The sequence below is a fragment of the Lynx canadensis genome, chromosome C2 (assembly GCF_007474595.2).
Source record: "Lynx canadensis isolate LIC74 chromosome C2, mLynCan4.pri.v2, whole genome shotgun sequence".
Taxonomy (NCBI): Eukaryota; Metazoa; Chordata; class Mammalia; order Carnivora; family Felidae; genus Lynx; species Lynx canadensis.
The window spans coordinates 23,345,936-23,366,436 of NC_044311.2; the positions used below are offsets into that span (position 1 = coordinate 23,345,936).

The 20,501-nt window shown below is 39.1% G+C and overlaps 1 protein-coding gene across 7 annotated transcripts in view; it reads left to right on the forward strand.

Moving 5' to 3' along the window:
- SATB1 (SATB homeobox 1) overlaps window positions 1-20,501 on the forward strand; it is a 103,582-nt gene that overhangs the window by 65,347 nt on the left and 17,734 nt on the right. For all 7 annotated transcript variants that reach the window (XM_030330147.1, XM_030330146.1, XM_030330148.1 and 4 more), the window contains one exon: window positions 3,312-3,467. In XM_030330147.1, coding sequence (XP_030186007.1) covers window positions 3,312-3,467 — 156 coding nt within the window. The remainder of the gene's footprint in view (window positions 1-3,311; window positions 3,468-20,501) is intronic.

Here is a 20,501-nt window from a genome sequence, read left to right on the forward strand (position 1 = left end):
TTCAACTGGGGCAATAATAGTACGTACTCGGGCCTGTTGTGCAGGTTAGAGCTAATGTACCTGAACGTGATGCCTAGCACATTAGAAACAACTAATAACTGCCAGCCTTTGTTATTACCATAGTTACTGTTAAAACTATGACCAACTTTAATTGTGTGTGTGTGCGTGTGTGTGTGTGCGCGCACACACGTGTGCACTAGGTGCTTGCAGGCAGTCCCTCCTCCATCAACGAATCGTACATACACTGATCAGGACCACAGTAGAGTTCGTTTTGAGTAGTATGTATGAGGTAGGTGGCATGTATATAGTACGTAGACTTCGTTTGCTAGCAGGATTTGATGCATTCAGCGATCCATGGAGAAACAAAATAGAATTTTCCTGGAAAACTTGCGTTCTCCTGCACAGATTTTAGTGAAATATAAAGCAGACCCCCGTGCTTGCACCCTGAGCTCACTTGGGAGGGTTATAATCGTAGAAGCTCCGATTCTCAACTGCTTCCCCGGCGCCGCGGTAATGAGGGAGTAGCACACCCTACCTTGATAAAAGCTATTCGGAAAGCAACTGCATTTATTTTACCTCCTGTGCTATTTGCGGAGAAGAGCTGAAGAGTAGTTTGTTTTGCCTGGAATGAACTACTTTATGAATTTTAATGTGTGATATAATATTAAAAGCTAAACCAGGATTAACGAAGATTTTTTTTTGTACTAAGCTAAAATAGTACTTAGTAGAGTGAGGTAGAAAAGATTTTCGTTTCCATTTTTACCTGGGGAAAAATTCAGCTTTCATATTTTTGAAAAGCTGTCCAAGTCAGTTCCCCTTAAGCAATAGCTTGTGCTTAGGAAAAAATGTGATTCCAGAATTCTAATAGCTTATCTATGATAAGATACATATCTGAGCCAACAAGATGATAAAGAAAAGCTTTTCTAAATATTTTTTTAAATGAGTGATAGAGTTTCTTTATATTTAAAAAAAAATTGTTGCTCTAATTTTTTTTTTTTTTCAGTTTTAAAGGTTTCGTCTGTACGCCTTTTCCACTTTTGATTGTGTTGCCTACTAGGAAGCAGTTACTTGATTTTTTTTTTAATGATTTGAAATTCTTGCTTTTTGGTTCCAGTTGAAATTGCTTTATTAAAAAAAATTAAACAGAAGAAATTTTTAGAAACCAGATCACAGGGTTGAAACAAATGATTATAGCCCACCTCAAAGATAAATTCTTAAACATAGTTTTTACAAAAGAATGACAATTATTTTAAAAACAAACTGAAACAAGTTTCCAAAGCCTGCTTCCTTAACTATTGCTAAGCAGATTGCTACCAAGGAACTTTCTTCCAATGTACTGGACTTCATGCCCCCATTTCCATAACATTCAATTTTCAAAGCGATTGAAATGGCTTTTCTTTTCTCTTTCATTTAAGCAGTGAGAAAAATAGGTATTAAAAGAGACCCCATGGGGTGATCAAATCTATCCTTCTGCCTCAAAGCAAGACCACCCCAGAGCAAAGTTGCGAATCTCACCAAAGCAACTTTGTAGGCAATTTATGGTAATGCTTTAACTCTTCTGGCTCCTAAAGTGGTATTTAGCAGATTATTGCTTCAAAGCCCCGTGTATGTTCTTAGTGGCCTCCAGTCGTTAATATACCTCCGAGAGTGCCCTTGCATTCTGGAGCCATAGAGCTGGAAGGGGCATTCTGGAAATCACGCTTCCACGCTTGCCATTCCCATCTCCAGCTTATAGGTTAGTAGTGGCAAATGAGGTCTAACCAGTTGGTGACTTACCCTGCCTTACTCTCTGTGTCCTCACTTGGGCCTGTGGCCCACCCATTTCACAGCATCATCCTTTCAGTGCCTAGAAGGGTAGTGTCCAAGTGGAAGAATCTCCCTGCCTCCTCAAGTTAAGCAAGTTAAGGGTGTTATTTTGCTAACTGGCTAGAAGTTAGGAGGCATGTTTTAAAGACTTCTATTTCCTCTCAAGTGCAGAGGATTGAATTGCTTTAGGATAACCTCTGCATATCTTTTGATAACCAAATATTAACGGAGATTCTGAAAGATTTGCAGCGTGACTAAAAGGATGTATCATTTCGTGACCAAAAAAAAAAAAAAAAAAAAAATCATTCATTCTGGAATGGACTTCATTTTCTGTTGCTCATTGTATATGTGAGGAATTGTCCAAGATGATAACGGAAACCTGGGCACTGGAAGGGATCCTAAGAAATGTGGCCCTTAGTGAGTCATTTTGCTGGGAGAAGCAGGGTCCTGCATCTGTGGTGACTTCATTTACATTTTCCCCAATTTCCTGGTAAAAAAGCAACGACATCGTGTATATGTAAAAATTTCCAGGCTGATTCACATGACTGCATAATAAAAGTTAAATTAGGAGTTTTAAAAATTAATAATAGTTATCAATAAATTTTGAGGTTGAGATTTTATTTTTACCCCCAAATTTTGTGTCACTTTCCTGCTGATACCTGCTTATTGTTATTACCAAAGGCATTGATGCTAATTTTTCGCTCAAGATTATTCATTTTGAATATATTTATAAAGTCACCAATTCTATAATATGTGTAACTTGTAGTAATGTTCTGTTAAATATTGTGAAACATTTTCTTATTGTCTGGTTCCACAAGTCAAAAGGAAATAGTTACAGACTGGGGTGCCAGGAGAAGATGAAATAATTATACAGAACAGCTCGGACACGCACGTGTAAAATGCAACCAGCCTTTATGATAATTAAACAAGGCACTCTACCTGTTTCATGGATGGATAGAAGATTTAAATATGCAGCTTTGCAAATGGCTTTGTTATGGAAGATTTTAAAAATGAAACATAAGAGGAACAGGCACTGAAAAAAAAGAGTCTAAAATTAAAAAGGCCATAGTATGTGATAGCTATTAGTGATGCAATTGTCTATTAGGCACCGGGCACCCAGTGAAGGTACAGCACTGGGCATTATGATTTTAATTGTGAATTTCCTTTGTTAGAATTGCAATGGACAGTAATTGGGAAACAATTAGTTTAGGGTTTTCAAGTCTTTGAAACTATTCTGTTTTCCAGAAAACTTACTTTATGATGCTCTAATTCCTGTTTGTCAGCTGGCAATTGCTGTCTTATTACCGATGCAATCACCTGTGACAGTGTGACTTTCTTAACTTAAGCAATCTGATCTCGGGGTAATAACTAATGTTGAATGACTGCACTGTTGATCACCTTGATCATAAAAGGAACAACAGTGTCCAGTTTGGATGCCGAGCCTGAAAAGCTTCAAAACAATTTGGCCAATGAAAAATGACAGTCATGTTGAAAATGTTTTGTAGGTGAAAACAGCTACGATTGCCACTGAGAGGAATGGGAAACCAGAGAACAATACCATGAACATTAATGCTTCCATTTATGATGAGATTCAGCAGGAAATGAAGCGCGCTAAAGTGTCCCAAGCACTGTTTGCAAAGGTTGCCGCAACCAAAAGCCAGGTAAGAGCCTCTGTTAGGCACTGAGAATGTTGATCCGCGATGCCTGTGAAAATTTCTTTCAGAGGGGTGTCTGTTTTCAGTATTGACCCTACTGAATTGACCCTATTGCAGTATTGACCCTATTGCATCCGTGAGAGGTCAGAGTCTCCAGGATTATTGACAGAGCTCTGTGATGAAAAAAAATATGTTGTTCAGATTCAGGCAGTAGATAAGTGGTTCTGTTTTCCTCCCAACACCTACTCTCCAGACCAAGGATTTCTCGGTAACTCTCTGGGGTCAGTTAATAGTTGTTTTCAGAAGGATATTGTAATGTAGAGGCAATTTCTCAATGTGGTCTATTGTACTGGTGCAAGTAACTTGAATTACTATTGTTTCGTTATTACTTAGATGACCTTGATCTCCATCCTAAAATACTGCAAACATAATAGTTTCTTCTGTTCCAACTCAGCCATCTGCATCTATTAGGTGCACTCACTAAAACAAACCAGCTCGCCCACCAAACAAAACTTTGCACATTAATGACCCTCATTTTTCCATAGATACATGATATGTAAGACGTACAGACTGAATTGCAACTAGAAAAACTGTCCAAGTCTGGTAAATTATAAATAAATAGAAATGAATTGGAAAAGTTACAAGTCCCCACTAAACAAGATGAATATGTAACAAAGGACAGAAAATGCAGTCCTTTATCAGTATAATTTTCATATATTGATAATTTGTGCCCATCAAAAGCAGGGTCATCCATAGGAACAAACTTATAATTACTTCTAAACCTTTGTTCAAAACCACAAATACTTTTTAAAGGACCAAAAGAATACTGAACTGTCTTCTCCTTTACAAAATATTTGGTAACAAGATCAAGGTGGGGATTTAGAGGCAGTCAAGGGCTCAGGTGAGATTTTAACAACTTGCAATTTTAGACAGACACGTTTTCCCTATCATTAGTGAACTCTCCTTTGTAAAATGGCCTTCTTTGCTGCTGTCAACTTCTGATAAAAATATACAATTCTGAGAGTACTTACATTCACTGGATTGACTATACCATACTTTTTTTTTTTTTTTTTTTTTTTTTTTTTTTTCCTAAAATTTTTCTCTATCCGCATTAATCGTGGTACTTGATAGGAGTTTTGCTTTAGAAAAGGTTGTTCTTATTTAAGTTATAGACTGGTTGAAATACTTAAGGGATATCTTGGAAATGTTATATAAAAATGATTAAACTCAAGCTGTGGACTGTAAAAATTATAGCTTTATAGGCCACATGCCTGCCTACCCTTCAATCACTGTCAAAGTGATAATTTCTACAATAATATGTTTCTTTTATTGTGAGATTCTAAACATCAAGTGCTGTTTAAACATTAAACTGAATTGTTTATGTTAGTGCTGTACTCAGCGTGTCATACATCAGGCCACCGTAATCTCTCATGGAATGTAAAATTCTGTCATGAATCATGGCTTGTATATCGGAAATTACTGTAATTTTGATTGGAAATTACAGGGCTCTTGAAATGTTTCTAATTATGATAGAATGTTAGAGCCGCTTCAAACCTGTGTGCTTCTTCAGATGTCTTCATTTACATGCCAAGACTATGCATTAAGGAGAAATGTCCTGTTCTCCCTTTACCCCTCACCCACCCACCCTGCACGTTCTTGTTTGGGCTATTTAGTCTAATTATGATGAGGATCTCGTATTCAGACGTATATTATCTTGCCTTTCTTTCTGATCCTACATCTTTTCTGACCTGTCCAATTAAATTAGCAAGAACAACAGACTGGATCCCTATAGAGCCCCTTTCTCCACTCCCCAAAATAGATGAACAGAGAAACTAGGTGTGTATTATTGTAATATATGGGGTCAGCCTTAAAACATACAAAATAGTAAAACTTTTTGATAACTGTCCTTTCCTTGCTTGTCATCTGTCCTTGAATTCAGTGGCATTTCCTCCCTCCCCATTTCCTTTCCGAAACGCAGAGCTCCTTTAGGGTTGGCAGTCCCTTTGCTACCTTCATCCTTTCTTTCTCTTAAATGATGTCTCCACATCTGCCCAACTGGGCTGAGTTACTGATGTGGGAACTCTTCAGACAGTGGCGGCAGTTGGTTGGTAACGTCACGTGAGTGCTGTTCTGGCGAGTTTTTTAAACATCCCAGCTCTCTGCCCCTGTCCTAAGAAGCTCCTCATGAGTCTCTTTCAGCAAGTGTCGATTGGCAGCTTCTGGGCCTCTGCCAGGACGGTGTGTTTCCCAGAACCCCTTAACCTGATCCCCTCATTACTGAAGAAGGAAGAATCCAGGGAGCCGGTTGTTGGCTGTGGGGTCCAGCATAGTGTTAACTTTCATTCTCTCGGATACTTATTCTTCCTAACTTCTACTCTCCTGTAACTTCCCAACAGAGGATTTTTGTAGTTTTCTCTTTGTTGGTCAGTTTAGGTGTTAGCACTGCCCTCATTATGAAACTATGTAGAAAGATTTGCGATTCCTTAAAAATAAGCAGTCCAAAAACTGTGTATATATACCACTTGGAAAAGTGTGACTTAAGGGAAGTAGTCACTATTTAAGTTCTGTTCTGCCATGATTTTTGTGAAGGAAATGGAAAAACCAGCAAATAACCCCGCCCCCCCGCTGAAATCTTCAAACTAGATTGACCTTCTCGTGGTCAAAATTTTAACCTCTAAAAGAGCGATTTACTTCTCGGATGTATGTGTCAAGGCTTGTCAGAGTGTGGCAGAGGTCCCTGAAAATGACGTGTGTGTAAAAAGGGAAGAACAGAAGTCTTTTATCTCAGCCCGTCTCACTCCATCTGCTTCTGGTTCTCTGGGCTAGCTTACCTTCCAGCATCGTCTTTGTACTTAGACTCCACTGTGCGTTACGAATGACCTACATTTAATTCTCAGAGTAACCTTTTGAGCTGGGCTTGTTTTCCTCATTTTATACGCGAGAGTCACCGGACTCATAAATAGTAGAGCCAATCCTAATTTCTTGATTCTCTGCATCTGGCCTCCTATTTTAGAATTTCCTTGGGGTTCTAGGTAGCCTCAGTCCTGAAGTGATACCCCGCTCCAGGAAAGAGGAATTAGGGGTGTTGGACTAATTTGATTGAGGGAACGGTGAGAACTTTCCTTTCTTCATTGACATTTCCATGGAATACGGGTTCTTACCAGAATAGGGTCCTTGGAATCCAGGCTTTTTCATGTCCCATTGTGCTAGGGGGAGATCCATGGTGGGGGATCCCCAAAGTAGGCTATGGTCCTGTCTGTATCACTGGTGTTATAATATTGAAAAATTATTTAACCTTTTTGAGCCCAAGATTCTTTTAACATGGGAGAAGGTCACATGCTACAATAGATGCAGAAGAGCTTTTAAATTATACAGCACTCTGCACAAATGGATAATGTCTTATAATGTGCTACCCAAGGGGCTCAGACCTCTACACAGAGTGACTTCTTATTATCTGTGTATGTATCTGAAATACTTTCCATTTTAAACTAAAAGGTAAAGCTTTAGGTAGCTGGGAGGCAGTGTAATTATTTGAAAGTTTCCACGGTCCCAGAATGTTACGAAACCACACATATCACAGTTGGGCTATGTACTGACTAATGCACAAAGTATTTTCAGTAAAAGAAACCAACTCTGTGGATTCCACCATTTCACATGTATTACATGATCTCTTCTTTTCGATGAGTAATAGAAATGGGATTGTTTTTAACTCTAATAGAAATGTCTGAATAAAATATGCAAGTAAAAACTGAAGGTAGGCTACTTTCTGTGCTTGGGTAGGAAAGCAGGCTAATGCAAACTTTAAAAAGATGATATGCTTTAAACATAATGTGAATAGCTCCAAATGAATACACTTTATATTCTGGGTATTCAAATAAGCAGCAGTTTTTCCAAGTGAATCATATTGGAATTTTATCAAACATTTAGTCTGATAACATTCAAATAATTATGAGAGCAGAATTCGCTAATTTTACTGTTTAAAAAAAAATAGTTGATTTGGGTAATAACCATTACGGTAGCAAGGTTCAGTTACTGTTCATTGGTTATAGTGTTTTCATATGGGAGATGGAAATGGAATTTTTTCCTTAATGGTGGCAGATGTTGGAATCTAATTTTATTCCACAGTAAACCCCCTGAGAGCTCTGAGACTTAAGGTGTATGTCCAGCAAGGGGACATTAGCGGCACCATAGGCCTTGCCTTGTACATCGAATTGTTACATTGATTTTCGTGTCTGCAGAGGTGGGGCTTCCAGATACAGTAATACAGGAGTACAGGGCTTTTATGGGCCGGTGCTGCATCGCCACTTGTGTTTAGAAAATGATTTCTCTCCGGTGCTTTGTTGAACAGGGTATTTCTTTTAGGTAGAGCGACGGGATGATGAAAATTCTATCTGACTGAATATGACTGAGTATAATTTTTGGCACTCCCTACCCACCAGTCCCGTACAGTTACAGGACTCTTTGCCTGCTACTGATAACAGCTAGTTGATAGGTATGGTTTTAGTGCTCAAAGAAGAAAAAAAGAAAAAAAGTGGTTCTTTGCTTCTGCAAAAGACAGCACGACCAGTGGAAGAGACCAAATAATTTAAAGCCTTTTGCTTTCTTCCATTCACTTTTCTGACACTTTTGTCACCGAGGTTCAAAGCCTTTAGTGAGGGGAGCGAAGGGAGGAGGGAGTGGAAGAAAGAAGGAAGCTTTCGTGCATCTTTGTGGCCTTTGGGTTTGAAATTCTTAGATGGTGATTAGAATGTCTTAGATACAAGTACGAAGACATACCACGGATCAGTGGGGCTAGAAATGGGGCAAAAAAATGTAATTTTCATTGCCGGGGATAGGAATGCATAGTGACAAAATCCAGGGGGAAAAAAAACCACGGAACCATGATTGCATGCTGTATTCCAGCATGTTAGTGAAGGCATCTTTTATTTTGTCAGAATTAAATTATACTTCACGGAAACTATACTTTGAAGCTCAGTGCTGATTCATTCTTTTGGAATGTTCATGCAACAGACTTTGCTGCAACACGATTTCACCTGTGTAGCCTCTTATTTAAGACACAAAGGAGGCCCCTGCAGATCTGAGAGTCACGGTTTCTGTTATTTCTGGTGCCACATCCTTTTCTGGGAGTCTGTGGGATGATCTTTACATATTGTCCTCATAGCCCCTCCTTTCAGGCAAATCAAGTTTTCTTCAGCCAAGGTCTGAGGAGAGAACTGCCTCTTTACACACTCTCCATCTAGTGCTTTCTATTTTATTTTATTTTTTAATTTTTTTTTTATTATTTTTTACTGGGTAGAGGTGATCCTGGGAGATACGGCTCAAATTTCCCTGAATCAGCATCCCTGGTAGAGAAAGGGTCAGAGAAGTACTTTGAGGGGAGAGCAAGGAGAGAAGCAAGACCACCCCGAGTGTAGCCACTTCAGCAACCTGCCCATGTGCCCATTAACACCCATGCGGGAGGCCCCCGTACTGCATTCTTGAATGACAAGGATGTGGTGTTCCATCTGTCTCCCATTTAAGGTGTTCTGTGTTGATAACCACCTAAAAACCTCTCATGTCTAAATACCGGGAATCCATATTGGATTTAGTTTTCTAAAATGTAGGCCTGTTATATTTCTAGTTGGTTGCTAAACAGGACTATTGAAATCAACGGTTTTGTTTTTATTTTTTTTAACTTAGTTATAAAAAGACAATCTAATTTGTTTTAATGAGCAAAATATTTCGACACTTATCAACAAAAGATATTCGAGTGGCCAAAAGGATAATAAAAAGGCTATCACATCATTCGCCATCAGAAAAATGTTAATTAAAGCCAAAAATATATACCATATCAAATTCACTACAATAACTAAAAGTGAAAAGACCAAGTGTTAGTGATGGTGTGGAACATCTGAGAAACTCATACATTGCTGACCATGGGAATGTAAATGGTACAACCGCTCTGGAAAAGCTAGCAGTTTCTTACACAGTTAAACATACAGTAGTAACATGTGATTCAGTCATTCCACATATATGTATTTTCCAAGTGTACCAGTTACCAGCTTATTGACTCTCAGTTCCATATCTACATTTCATTGCCTGCTATATGATAATGGAACTGAATCCTATAAATAGTTCTCTTTTGCCAGATGGTACAATGGTAAGCTTTAGAAAGAAAGAAAGGCTTTCTCTTTCTGGTTCTGGTGTCCATCTCCCATCAGGCTCTTCAGTGCACATAGTTTCTTCTTGCAGGACCCAGTGGTCAAAGCATATGACCGCTGGGTACTGCAAGAAATCAACGGTTTTAAATACACAAATAGTGACATGCTCCAACAGTTTAAAGGGTACATGATTGTATGTTTCACAATGCTTTTGGTTTCCTTTGTTTTAATTTTTTTAAATGTTTATTTATTTTTGAGAGAGACAGAGACAGAATGTGAGTGGGTGAGGAGCGAGTGAGAGGGAGACACAGAATCCGAAGCAGGCTCCAGGCTCCGAGCTGTCAGCACAGAGCCCGTCGCGGGGCTCGAGCTCACGGAGCCACGAGATCATGACCTGAGCTAAAGTCGGACGCTCAACTGACTGAGCCACCCAGGCACCCCTGTCCCACAGTGTTTTAAGAGCTAGTTAAATTTGTGGATCTGAATACCAGCCTCCCTACAGTATAAAGACAAGCATATGTTTTATAAATCTAGGTTTTATAAATCTAGGATTCGATCGAGGAAACCCAGAATTAAGTAGAACACTTGCTCAATATATTTTTGGCTACAAAATCATGTAAAGGGGTATTTTTCCTTCTAGACACTTGATGCTATCTATTTTAAACAACTTGGACAGATTTTCAGTTGTCCTCCTGCCGCTTTCAATTCATTTAAAATGTTCATTTTGGGGATGCCTGGGTGAAGTTGAGCATCAGTCAGTTAAGGGTCCAACTCTTGATTGTGGCTTAGGTCATGATCTTAGGGTTGTGCGATTGAGCCCCACGTTGGACTCTGTGCTTGGTGTGGGGCCTGCTTAAGATATTCTCGATGTCTCTATCTCTCTTCTCCCCCCCCCCATATGCACTCTGAATAAATTAAGATAGATAAATAAATAAATAAAATGTTGACTCTTTTCCCTTAAATTTAAAATTAATTAAAATCATGTAAATACATTTTCCTCATTGACCCATTTAATAAGTTAACCGTTATAAATATAGTCATAAGTCATTAAGCCTATTTTCTCCATCTTTCGAAAATGTCGCAAGAAAATTGTAGACAATATTGGAAAGGAATCCATTTGTAGATACCGGGCCAGCTCTTTAAAGAGGATCACCGTATGAGGAAGTCCAAGGAAGGTTACCACAAGAGTGGGTCACTTTAAAGTAGTTCAGCATACACGTTCTAAAGCACAAGTATACCAATTATGTATTTATAGAATCTGTTTTAATTGAGGCCACCTTTTGTCCTTAAATGTTAGTGTAAGTTGAAAAGCGTGGACTGAGTATCTGGCGGAGATCCTTTTTCTGGAAGCTCTTGTATTATACGTTCGGTTTTGACCCTTCAAGAGTGAGTTCTTCAGGACAAGCTCAGGTAGCCACAAAACGGGAGCAGAGAAGAGAGCAAACCAGTGGGGTTTAACTCTTAAAAGCATTTAATCCTCAGGCTGCACGTAATTCTCTGACACTTAGCACATAACTGTAACACTGATACAATCCTTTCACAGACTACCAAGTTGAAAGAAAAAGCGTTTCCTCAGAAGTCTCAACAGTTGTCTTTTATGTTTTGGGTAGTAAAGGTAGGTTTTATTTTAGCTTTATCTTCTTTTTTTCCTCATATGAGAAATGAAAATAAAGGCCCTGTGAAATGAATGAACTATGAAAATGCATTTATGCAAAATGACAATAGAAAAATAGCTCTGGAAGAAACTGCACCATTAAAATTTCACATCAATGAAAGGTGCTAAGAGAAGGATTGAAGAACATAGGTTGGTAATACGAATCTAATGTGGATTTTTTTTTCTGTTCTGCCAGAATAATACCTTCAATACCTTAAAAAGTAACCTTTAAGTTTATTCATTTTTAGATGTATAGTTGTTAAGCTTTTACACATGCAATTCTTTTGCATGACAAAACACAACAATGTCATAGACAACTCATGTAAAAATAAATGTATATATTTTAGAGATTAGTAGAAATACAGCCATTCTGTTGTAGTTTGTCACGAAATACCTTGTAAAAATAGAAGTTCCATCCTCTTTGGGAGTTGCCATGTTGTTAAATTGATGAAGTGGTCTTTTTTCTAAGTCTTAATCTACGTCCGTTGTATGTTAATAGAGAATCTATTCTCCTTTGATCGCTTGCTTCAACAACTCCAGTTGCCTTTGTGTATTTTTTTTAACAGTTCCCTTTTCAACCAGTATGCTTCAGGAATTGGGTTTAAACACACTGTTTCATAAACTGCCAGCCTCCTCGGCCGCCTCAGTGCCTCTGATTCCGTAAATCAGATCATAGGCAGCATGCTGTCATATAATAAGGTGTCTGATCCTTATTACCAGTTTGTTGATGCACAGACTCCTTCAAATTGACCATTGCAACACATGGTTTCCCCTGAAACTAGCTGTGATAATTAGCGTGGTTCTAATGAGACAGAATGTCACTGATCTTGTGCTGAACTGTCGAGTATCGGCGCTACGGATGGGAACTGTCAGAGCCTGCCATCTGTGACAGCGCTTGGCACATTCCAGTGGCAAGGTAGAGCATGCTCAATAGAGTATTTTCAAACAAATGGCCCTTTTCTTGACGAGGGCTCTGTATTCTGCTCAACTGGAAGAGCGTTTGCCCCAACTTTGGCCTACGCGACACCCATTTTGAGATCCAAATGTGAATGAACATGTAAATCTCTGTTCCGTGTGACATAAGAGAGGCATCTTTTGTTTAGCAGGTGAATTTGAAGTGGCATTGCTTCCCGGGATTTTCGACTCTCCTGATTGCCCCATATTGTCAGTTAACAGGAAAGCAGTCATTTAAGATACTTTTCCCAATTTTAAAATTGCCTTGTTTAAAAGAGATTTGTTGGGAGTTGGGATGGCTCTTTGTGACAAAGCAGTCTGATTTGACGGAGAGAAAGGGGAAGGAAAAGAAATAGTTCCGAATGTGTATAGGAATACCCAAGTCGAATAGAAGAATTAAAATGGACAGGACACTTAGATCTGGAGGCTCCAGAGAGAAGTAGAGATTTTTTGCTAGACTAAAAGTCCAGCACTGCTTATCATTCCAAAATATGCTTTGTTGCTTTTTATTTCCTCCTCTCTGGCAGACCACACAGGGCTTGTTCTGAAGAACATTTTCACTAATCTGATCAGGCAGCCAAATACGCCGGGAAAACTGCTTTAATGATCCCACTAATTACCTCAAGTCAATATGAACTGTATTATTAGACTGAGGGAAAATATTCCATTAGGTCTCCCCCTTGGGAGTTTCTCCGCTTTGTGATGTCACTGAAGCCTTCACCCTCTCGCTTGTAATTAATTTTATTTACACACGCAGGCACGCACAAGGTCACACCTGCACAACCGGCGCTGGCCAGGGAGCTTGTGGCACTCCGGCTTAATCAGATCTGTCATAATTACCATTCTGCATGTTTCTGACACACGCTGTGAAATATTTCAATTTAACTGCCGCTACCAGCACAACCAGATGTAGTGCGAGTGTGGCTGCATTGGAAATATTATTCCTCAGGATAAACTCTCTCCTCCTCCTTTTTCCTCCCACCCCCCCCCCCTTACAGCTAATGTGGCACAGAAGCTGATGTATCCTGTAAATCTTGAATGCAGCGCTAGATTGATAACAGGCGATTAGACAGTTTAACCACAAACAGCTTGTTCATTTTTCACAAATGAAAACCACATGTGGTGTAACTAAAATTTCAGTCCCTTTTTTTTCTTAAGAGTTGGGGTATGTATGTGTGCGTGTTGAAGATGTGCTTAAATAAAAATAAAATGCAATGAGAGGAAGTTAAGTGTCTATAAAAATGGAGAAGTTGCCTGTTTTTTTCCAGGTTATTTTATCACAGTCTTCCTCAAATCCCGTTTTTCCACTTTCACCAAAACTCAAATGAGAAAAAGATTCTCCATTGGCCTTTCCATTATTTTCTCTAACGTTTATTTTGGATGGAAGGGATATTATCCCTTTGGTCTATTCCCTTGTTTTTGGTTTTGGTTTTGTTTTTTTTTTTTTTTTTCAGGGTTAAACCTGTTATTTGAACATAAGTTCTGAAAGCATATTTACTGTTGGGCATATATAGCTTTTTAAAGGACAGTTTCCCTATTTTTTTTTTTTTTTAATGAAAAGTTGCTAGTTTAGGCTTTATGGTCATGTCCCAGGCAATGCAAACACAAAATGGGGCCAATCAGGAAATTTATTTCTTAGAGATGTCTGTTGATCTGCAGAATCAGTCCGAAAGGTAGAGTTGAAAACCAGTGATTTCTGTTTCTGTAGAAAAATTGGAGATAACCTGGCAGAAAGTACAGGCTCAGTAGGTAACCATATAAGGCCAGAGTTATCACCAGTCTCAGAAGAATCCAGCCATAAAAAAATTAAAGTATTGGAGCCATAAGAAAGCAAATAAGCCAGGAGAAAACTAAAATTAAGAGAGGAGAAAGAAATAGGATCAGTAGTGATTTAGAATCGTACCTCTGGAGAAGGTTCACCACAATCCACTTTAGAGAACATTTAAAACCATAGATACAGCCTAGTTAAAGGTCTTTTAATGCCAAATAAAATACACTCCTTTTCTTTTATCTTTACTTTTACTACTTCAGTTATGAACCTCACTTTTGGAAGCTTCCTAGGATTCTGTGGTGATTCCTATTATCTGATAAGAAGTGCCATTTCCCATAGACCTGTGGGCTTTTTATTCTTGTTCCCTTACTTTATTCATTTTCCCTCTTCCTTTGTTTACTTTCTCACATAAAAAAAAAAAAAAAACAAAAAACTTAGCCGTTTTTGACCAGAACTTTCTTTCCTTTTACTCTGGCTATTTTCTGTGTGTTTTGGGTTTGCTGCGCGATCTCTTCCAACTGGAAATTTTAACATTTTCTGCCTCTTCATACTTTATTCTGGCTTGAATATCACCTCCAAGGGAAAACAAAAAGTATTTGCCTTTTAGTTAGAACCCATCTCCCATCTCAGATGCTCAGCAGTTCACATACCAAATTATTAGGTCAGTTTCTTTTCACAGTCTTCATCTGCCTTTGTAGTCATTTTGCAAGATGCAGATATCGAAGATTTGATTCGGTCCTCATCTAAGCAATCTGTCACAACAGTATCTCCTGTTGAATACAGATATCACTTCAAAAATCCTTCTTAACACAAAGGTGAAGGTGCTGGTCAGTAAATAGTAAAGTCAACCCACCACCGCTTCAGTCACTTGTATTTCAGGGTTCCCAAGAATACTAAACATAGGATGTATGGGGATGAGTCCAAGAAATACGAGAAGTGGAGGTAAGAAAAAAAATCCCGCACCTTATAACTTCATTGCTACTGCCCTGGTTTTAATAGCCCTGAAGTTTTTGCACAGCTGCCTCAAGATATGTTAGGGATAAGCCAGCATGCAAATGGAATCACATTTTGCAGTCATTAGTAGCGCTCACTAGGTAAAGGAAACTTGATTTGTTCCACAGCGAATGAAAGATTTCATTAACATTCTGAAAAATCATCCACTAGTTTTCCATGTTTGCAAACTTTTGTTTTTGTGTATTAGAATTTCTTTGTTCCCAGCACACCTGTTGATACAAAAGGGCTCAGGAAGGAGAGGGGGGAACAAAAAAGAGTTACTGTTTAGGGATGCTGTTTTATGTATGGAGTTTGAAAATATTGAGTATTTTGAGTATGGGAGAAGAGCATGTCTTTTCATTCAATTTAATTAGATTACAAAAATCCCATTGTTCAAAAAAAGATTACAGTTTTCTTTGTGGACCCTGCTCCACGACCCTGTCTAATAAAAGAACAGTTTTCATGTATCCGTTAACAAGTCATGGTTGAAGATTCAGTAGAAAGTAGTTCACAAAACTTTATCTTGCCCAACTCAGGCCACTTTCCCCAGCCACCGAGCAGCTGTTCTTTTGCATTGCTGTTGGATCCTCCTGAAAACGTACAGGAAAGTAGAATTGGCTATATGCTGTTTTCTTTCGGACCCACTATTTGCATTTTTCATTGTTGAAATCACAGATATCATTTACAGTGAAGCTCATCTTTTTATTCCAAGCTGACAGGAATGGGAGGGCATGTTTCTGAACATCTATGGCAGATAGAGATAGGGCGATGGTAACTAATTTACAAGCTCACAGATGGTTTATATAACAACTTGGACGTAAACTTCATCTTTCAGAGAAAGCATTGAGGATTGCAAAGAGTGGTGATCGCAGTCCCACTGCTATCATGCCGTGTGGCCCCAGGCAAGTCATTTAACCTCTCAGGCTCTGAACTTCCCCTTTAGGAAGGTAAAATTGGTTGGGTCAGATTATGTCTGACCCAATGTCCCTTGCAGTCCCGACCTCTGTGTGTTTGTTGCTGAAACAGGTGCACAAGTATGAAAGAGGATGCAATTTTGATTGAAGGTACTGCCGACAGGTGTGTTAGTCTAGGAATGAGTCACAGAGGAGGTAAGGTTTTGAATACTGACAGGGCTTAGTTTGGTGGGGGGACAGACAAAGTGCTATTTTGGGGCCTGTGGCCAGAAAGCATTCATAGGTGGGATAGAGTGGGGAGGATTGATTGTTTGAGATCCAGTGTGAAAACTTCATGTTGATAATAGATGAACTGAGGCTCTCGTAAAGTCATCTGAGACTGGTTATTACCTACCTGAAAGACCTCTGTCTCATTATCAAGGACCTAGAGGAACCAGTACAATATGGACATGAGATGAGCTCAGTTCAGTTGGGGAACGAGCTTGGCTTAACATGTGGCAGGGCAGTGGTTTGCCAAAACACTGTGACTGGAAGGTTGCTAAAGAGTGTCCTCCTTAAACACATTTTTTGTTTGTTTGTTTGCTTGTTTTTTTTTAACTGATGCCTGAAATTCTGCCTTTAACATCTCACTGTTTGGGGACTGGTGCAAGTCATGGGAAGGATAACACATTAAAGAGGAAAAACTATTCTTGGTCCATGAGAAATCCCCGGTTTGGAAGAGAAGAGTGAAAGAGAAAGTACACCAGAAAAAGGAGGCAGGGAATGACAGCTCAGTTGAAGGAATAGCTTGAAGACCGTATTTGCAAGTTCATAAATTGGTACCTGTAGCATTTAATAGCTGCTGAGGAGTGCCCATTCCCACATGTCTCCTTTAAATGTTTACCCATTTACTAATGGTGCCAGCACGAGTGCTACTTGTTATGGGTGCTACTTGGCTGGTTCATTGATGGAGTATTTGGTGGTTTAAATGAAATGTAGATTAGCTAAAAATAAATTACTTTCAATAAGGTCAAGGAAGTGAAAGCTGTAAATAAAATATACATTCACAAACAGACAAATGCTATTAGGAAATCCAGCTCAGTCCATGCCAAGCTGTTACTGTCTAAATTGCCTTCTTTCTTCCTGGCTTGCAATTAATTTTTGCTTGTGTGTTTGGAGATTGGGGGAAGGGTAATAGCCTAATGGGTAATGATTTTATTTTAGTATTTTGATTAAAGAGACTAAATAACTTGGACCCTGGATAACCATAAGGACTAAAGCCTTATCCATCAAGCTTAATTTCTAGACAGAAAGTTGCATTGTATTTCTGGATACATTGAGCATTGTGCTACATATATAGTGAGGAGACGGATGTGTGCTCGGGTATTTTCTCCCTGTCCCACCCCCAGCCCACCCCCACCTACCATCTTTCCCATTCACTTTTTTCCTTGCTTTAATCCTCTATTTGACTAGCTTCCTTCTTGCCCTCTCCTCAGATCTCAAAGGCAAACACTTTATAACCGTTTGCTCTTTGAAAAGTGGTGATGAGAGCAAGGGCTGCTTGCCTGGCGCTTTGATTACCCTGGTTTCCTAGCCTTTCACAGGTCCCCGCGCCCCATAGGACGCCCATGTCACCGTTCTGTTCCTTTCCCTGCCTCCATCCTCTCCCTGCTGCCTTATCCCCTTCTGTTTGGGAAACCCAGGTGTCTTCAGAAAACCCCATTAGTGTTCCTCTTTTGGCAGATGGGCATTTCTCAAAGGATACTCTGCTCATCTTGTCCACCTTTGCAGTTACTCGGCTGGTAGGAAGTTAACTAAATTAGAATACGGTTGCTTTGTTCAGAGGTTGTGCACCGTTTTGTAAGTTTGAAATGGGACCAGGAAGAAAGAGTGAGGTATATATGTGCTAGCGTAATTGTGAATCAGAGATTTTTAAACTGGAAAAACTATTGTTTTATGAATGAAATCTCATCCAGCCCTGACATAAATAAATCAAAAGCCTTCCCCCATTTTGATTGACTTGAGGACTGGACAGAGGTGGGCCTTCTCATCGATCATGGCACTGTTGAGATGCCCTGATCGAAACCTGGGGCTCCTGAGGACATAGTCTGGGAACCATTGTGCTGAGCTAGTGATTAGCTCTTTTCCTCCAACCGTCTCTAACAGGCTTGGTCCTTTAGTGGCAAAAATAAAATAAAATAAAATCTATTCCATGAATCCATAAATAACCAAAATTTTCTAAACTACTAGGAGCTTGTAGAAGATAGCTGTAGAAAATATTTGAAATGTGTGTGTGTGTGTGTGTGTGTGTGTGTGTGTGTGTGTGTGTATTGGAGTATAAATGTGTGTATACACACACACGCACGTGGGGTGATGGGAGTTCTTAACTGTAGCCCACCTTCCCCCCAGGGGTCCATGAACTTGGATAGAAAAAGAAATCTCTATTTTCACTAACATTTTACTGAAGTTTGACATTTTATTCAATTATCAATATAGGCAACAAATCATAGTAGTATTAACAATACCTATGAATTTGTCACCAGTAAAAATCACAAATATTTTCATATCACATTAAGTTACTGCAGATATCTCAAAATATTATCTTTGCTCACCACTATAAAATCACAGTAGTTATCAGATCTGTTGTTAGGTACTGTTATTGAGTGTGTTAATAAAGAAGCATTTATATCACTGTATCACAAATTTTTGATAACCGTATTTCAGCATAATTGGTTTTCTTCATAATCTTATGCATTTTATTTCAGGCACATAAAAACATTGTTCTGGAAAGGCATCATCTGTGGGCTTTACCAGCTTGCCAGAAGGGTCAATGGCACAAAAGAAATGAGATCAATGATTAGATAAATTATATGTAGGGGGAAAATTACATATTTTTTTAGTACATTAGCTGAAGAATTCTTGAATTTGCAGGGGAAACCTTTGTTATTTATGACTTTATACTATGCTTATTTTTCAAGGGTCCTTCACTTCAGAGCATGTAAGCAGGGGTTAGATTCATTGCCATAACATTTAAAACAACAACAGCAAAAACAGAAACCTATTGGCAGCCTTTTCTCCAACACGCTGATGCCACATACAGATGACTTTGTGAGAAAAGGCCTTTGCCCTTCGACTGGAGACTCTGCGTCCAGGGGGCTTCACCTTTAATATCAACTTCCATCTGAAGTGTAAGCTGTTCTTTCCTCACTGGACTATAAGTGCTGGCGGAAATGACTCCCTATTATATCTGTCCCCACATCTCCTCTTAGCCTGCACAGTAGGTGGCACATAGATGGCACTTAATGATTATTTGTAGAAGAATAAAATGATTCAGAAGCACATTTCATCCGTTCTCAATTTTGCCCTCACAAAACCCAGCACATTCCTAAAGGAGCTCTGGTGGGAGGAGGGAGATTCTGTGCTCCGAAAGACAGAGTAGGGTCACACTCCTGTCCCCCTCCCCCGGGGCCCTCTCGGAGCCTGCCTTCCCCAGGTATAAGACAGTTTCAGTGGTCCTGAGGAGTGACTCAGTTGACCTGTGCAGAGAGCTCAGCCTCCCCTGTCTCCTCTTATTGGTAAAATTATAACCCGGCCATTGTCACTGGGATCCACGTGATGCTTCTAGAAATATTTATGTCTTCTTTTTTTGATGTGTCCTTGGGAATCACAAGATTTGAATCCCTCAATTAAGCCAACCTCTGATTAGTAGGTTTGCATAATGGATAAAATGATGTGGGTTTTGGCCACAAAATGGGTGTTACTTTATCAGCAAAATCATAAGCAACGGGAGCTCATAATGACCCTGCCCGCTTGATTGTTCCTCTTAGGATATGAGTCCCATAACTTTTACAATCCCGAATTGCCTTCCTCTGGTTTTAAAAATTCTTTGTTATCTTTCCTAGGATATCATAGAGGGAAGATTTAAATTTTTAATTCCTAGCCCCTAAATATGCATAATGGGACATATAGCTCATTCTAGGAGATGTCTGCAGTGTTGAAAAGTTTTATATAAACCAACTAAAAATGCATTGGAGGAAATATTTGTTTAAAATAACCTGTAGCAAATTATTTTTGTAAGCAGATAAATCCCTGTATCAAGTAGATCATCACCGAAAAATTATTTGTTTTATAAGCTCAAGTTTTTACAGGTTTGGTTTCTTCTTTTTTTTGCACGTAGCATATATGGATATTCAGCAACATTCTTTTCTTCATGATCTTCATAGTTTTGAAAAGACAAATACACCCTGTAAAACTTTAATGGTGACTTTAGGGTACCGCATGATGAGACATTTACTTCATAACATTGCTGTGTACGAGTCCGTATTTATTTGAGTTGAGGGGTTTGGGAAAAGTGAAGTTTCCCATTCAGCTTCTTGAAACAATCCGATGTTGTATTTGCTTTTGACAGAAGCCTTTAATCGTGCTACCCTGCCTCCTTAAGCCTAGTAAGATGAGCTCAGTTTGCGTCTTAGTTTTTTTGAACTGCAGCATCATGATGAATGCGAGTTTTGGGACTTTGCTACAATACATGATACCCTCAGGAATTTCAGAGAGGTATACGGTTTCTTGCCACTAACTAAATGGTCCAGATTGTGCAATTTTTACAGCTCTCTCTCTCTCTCTCCCTCGAACTTA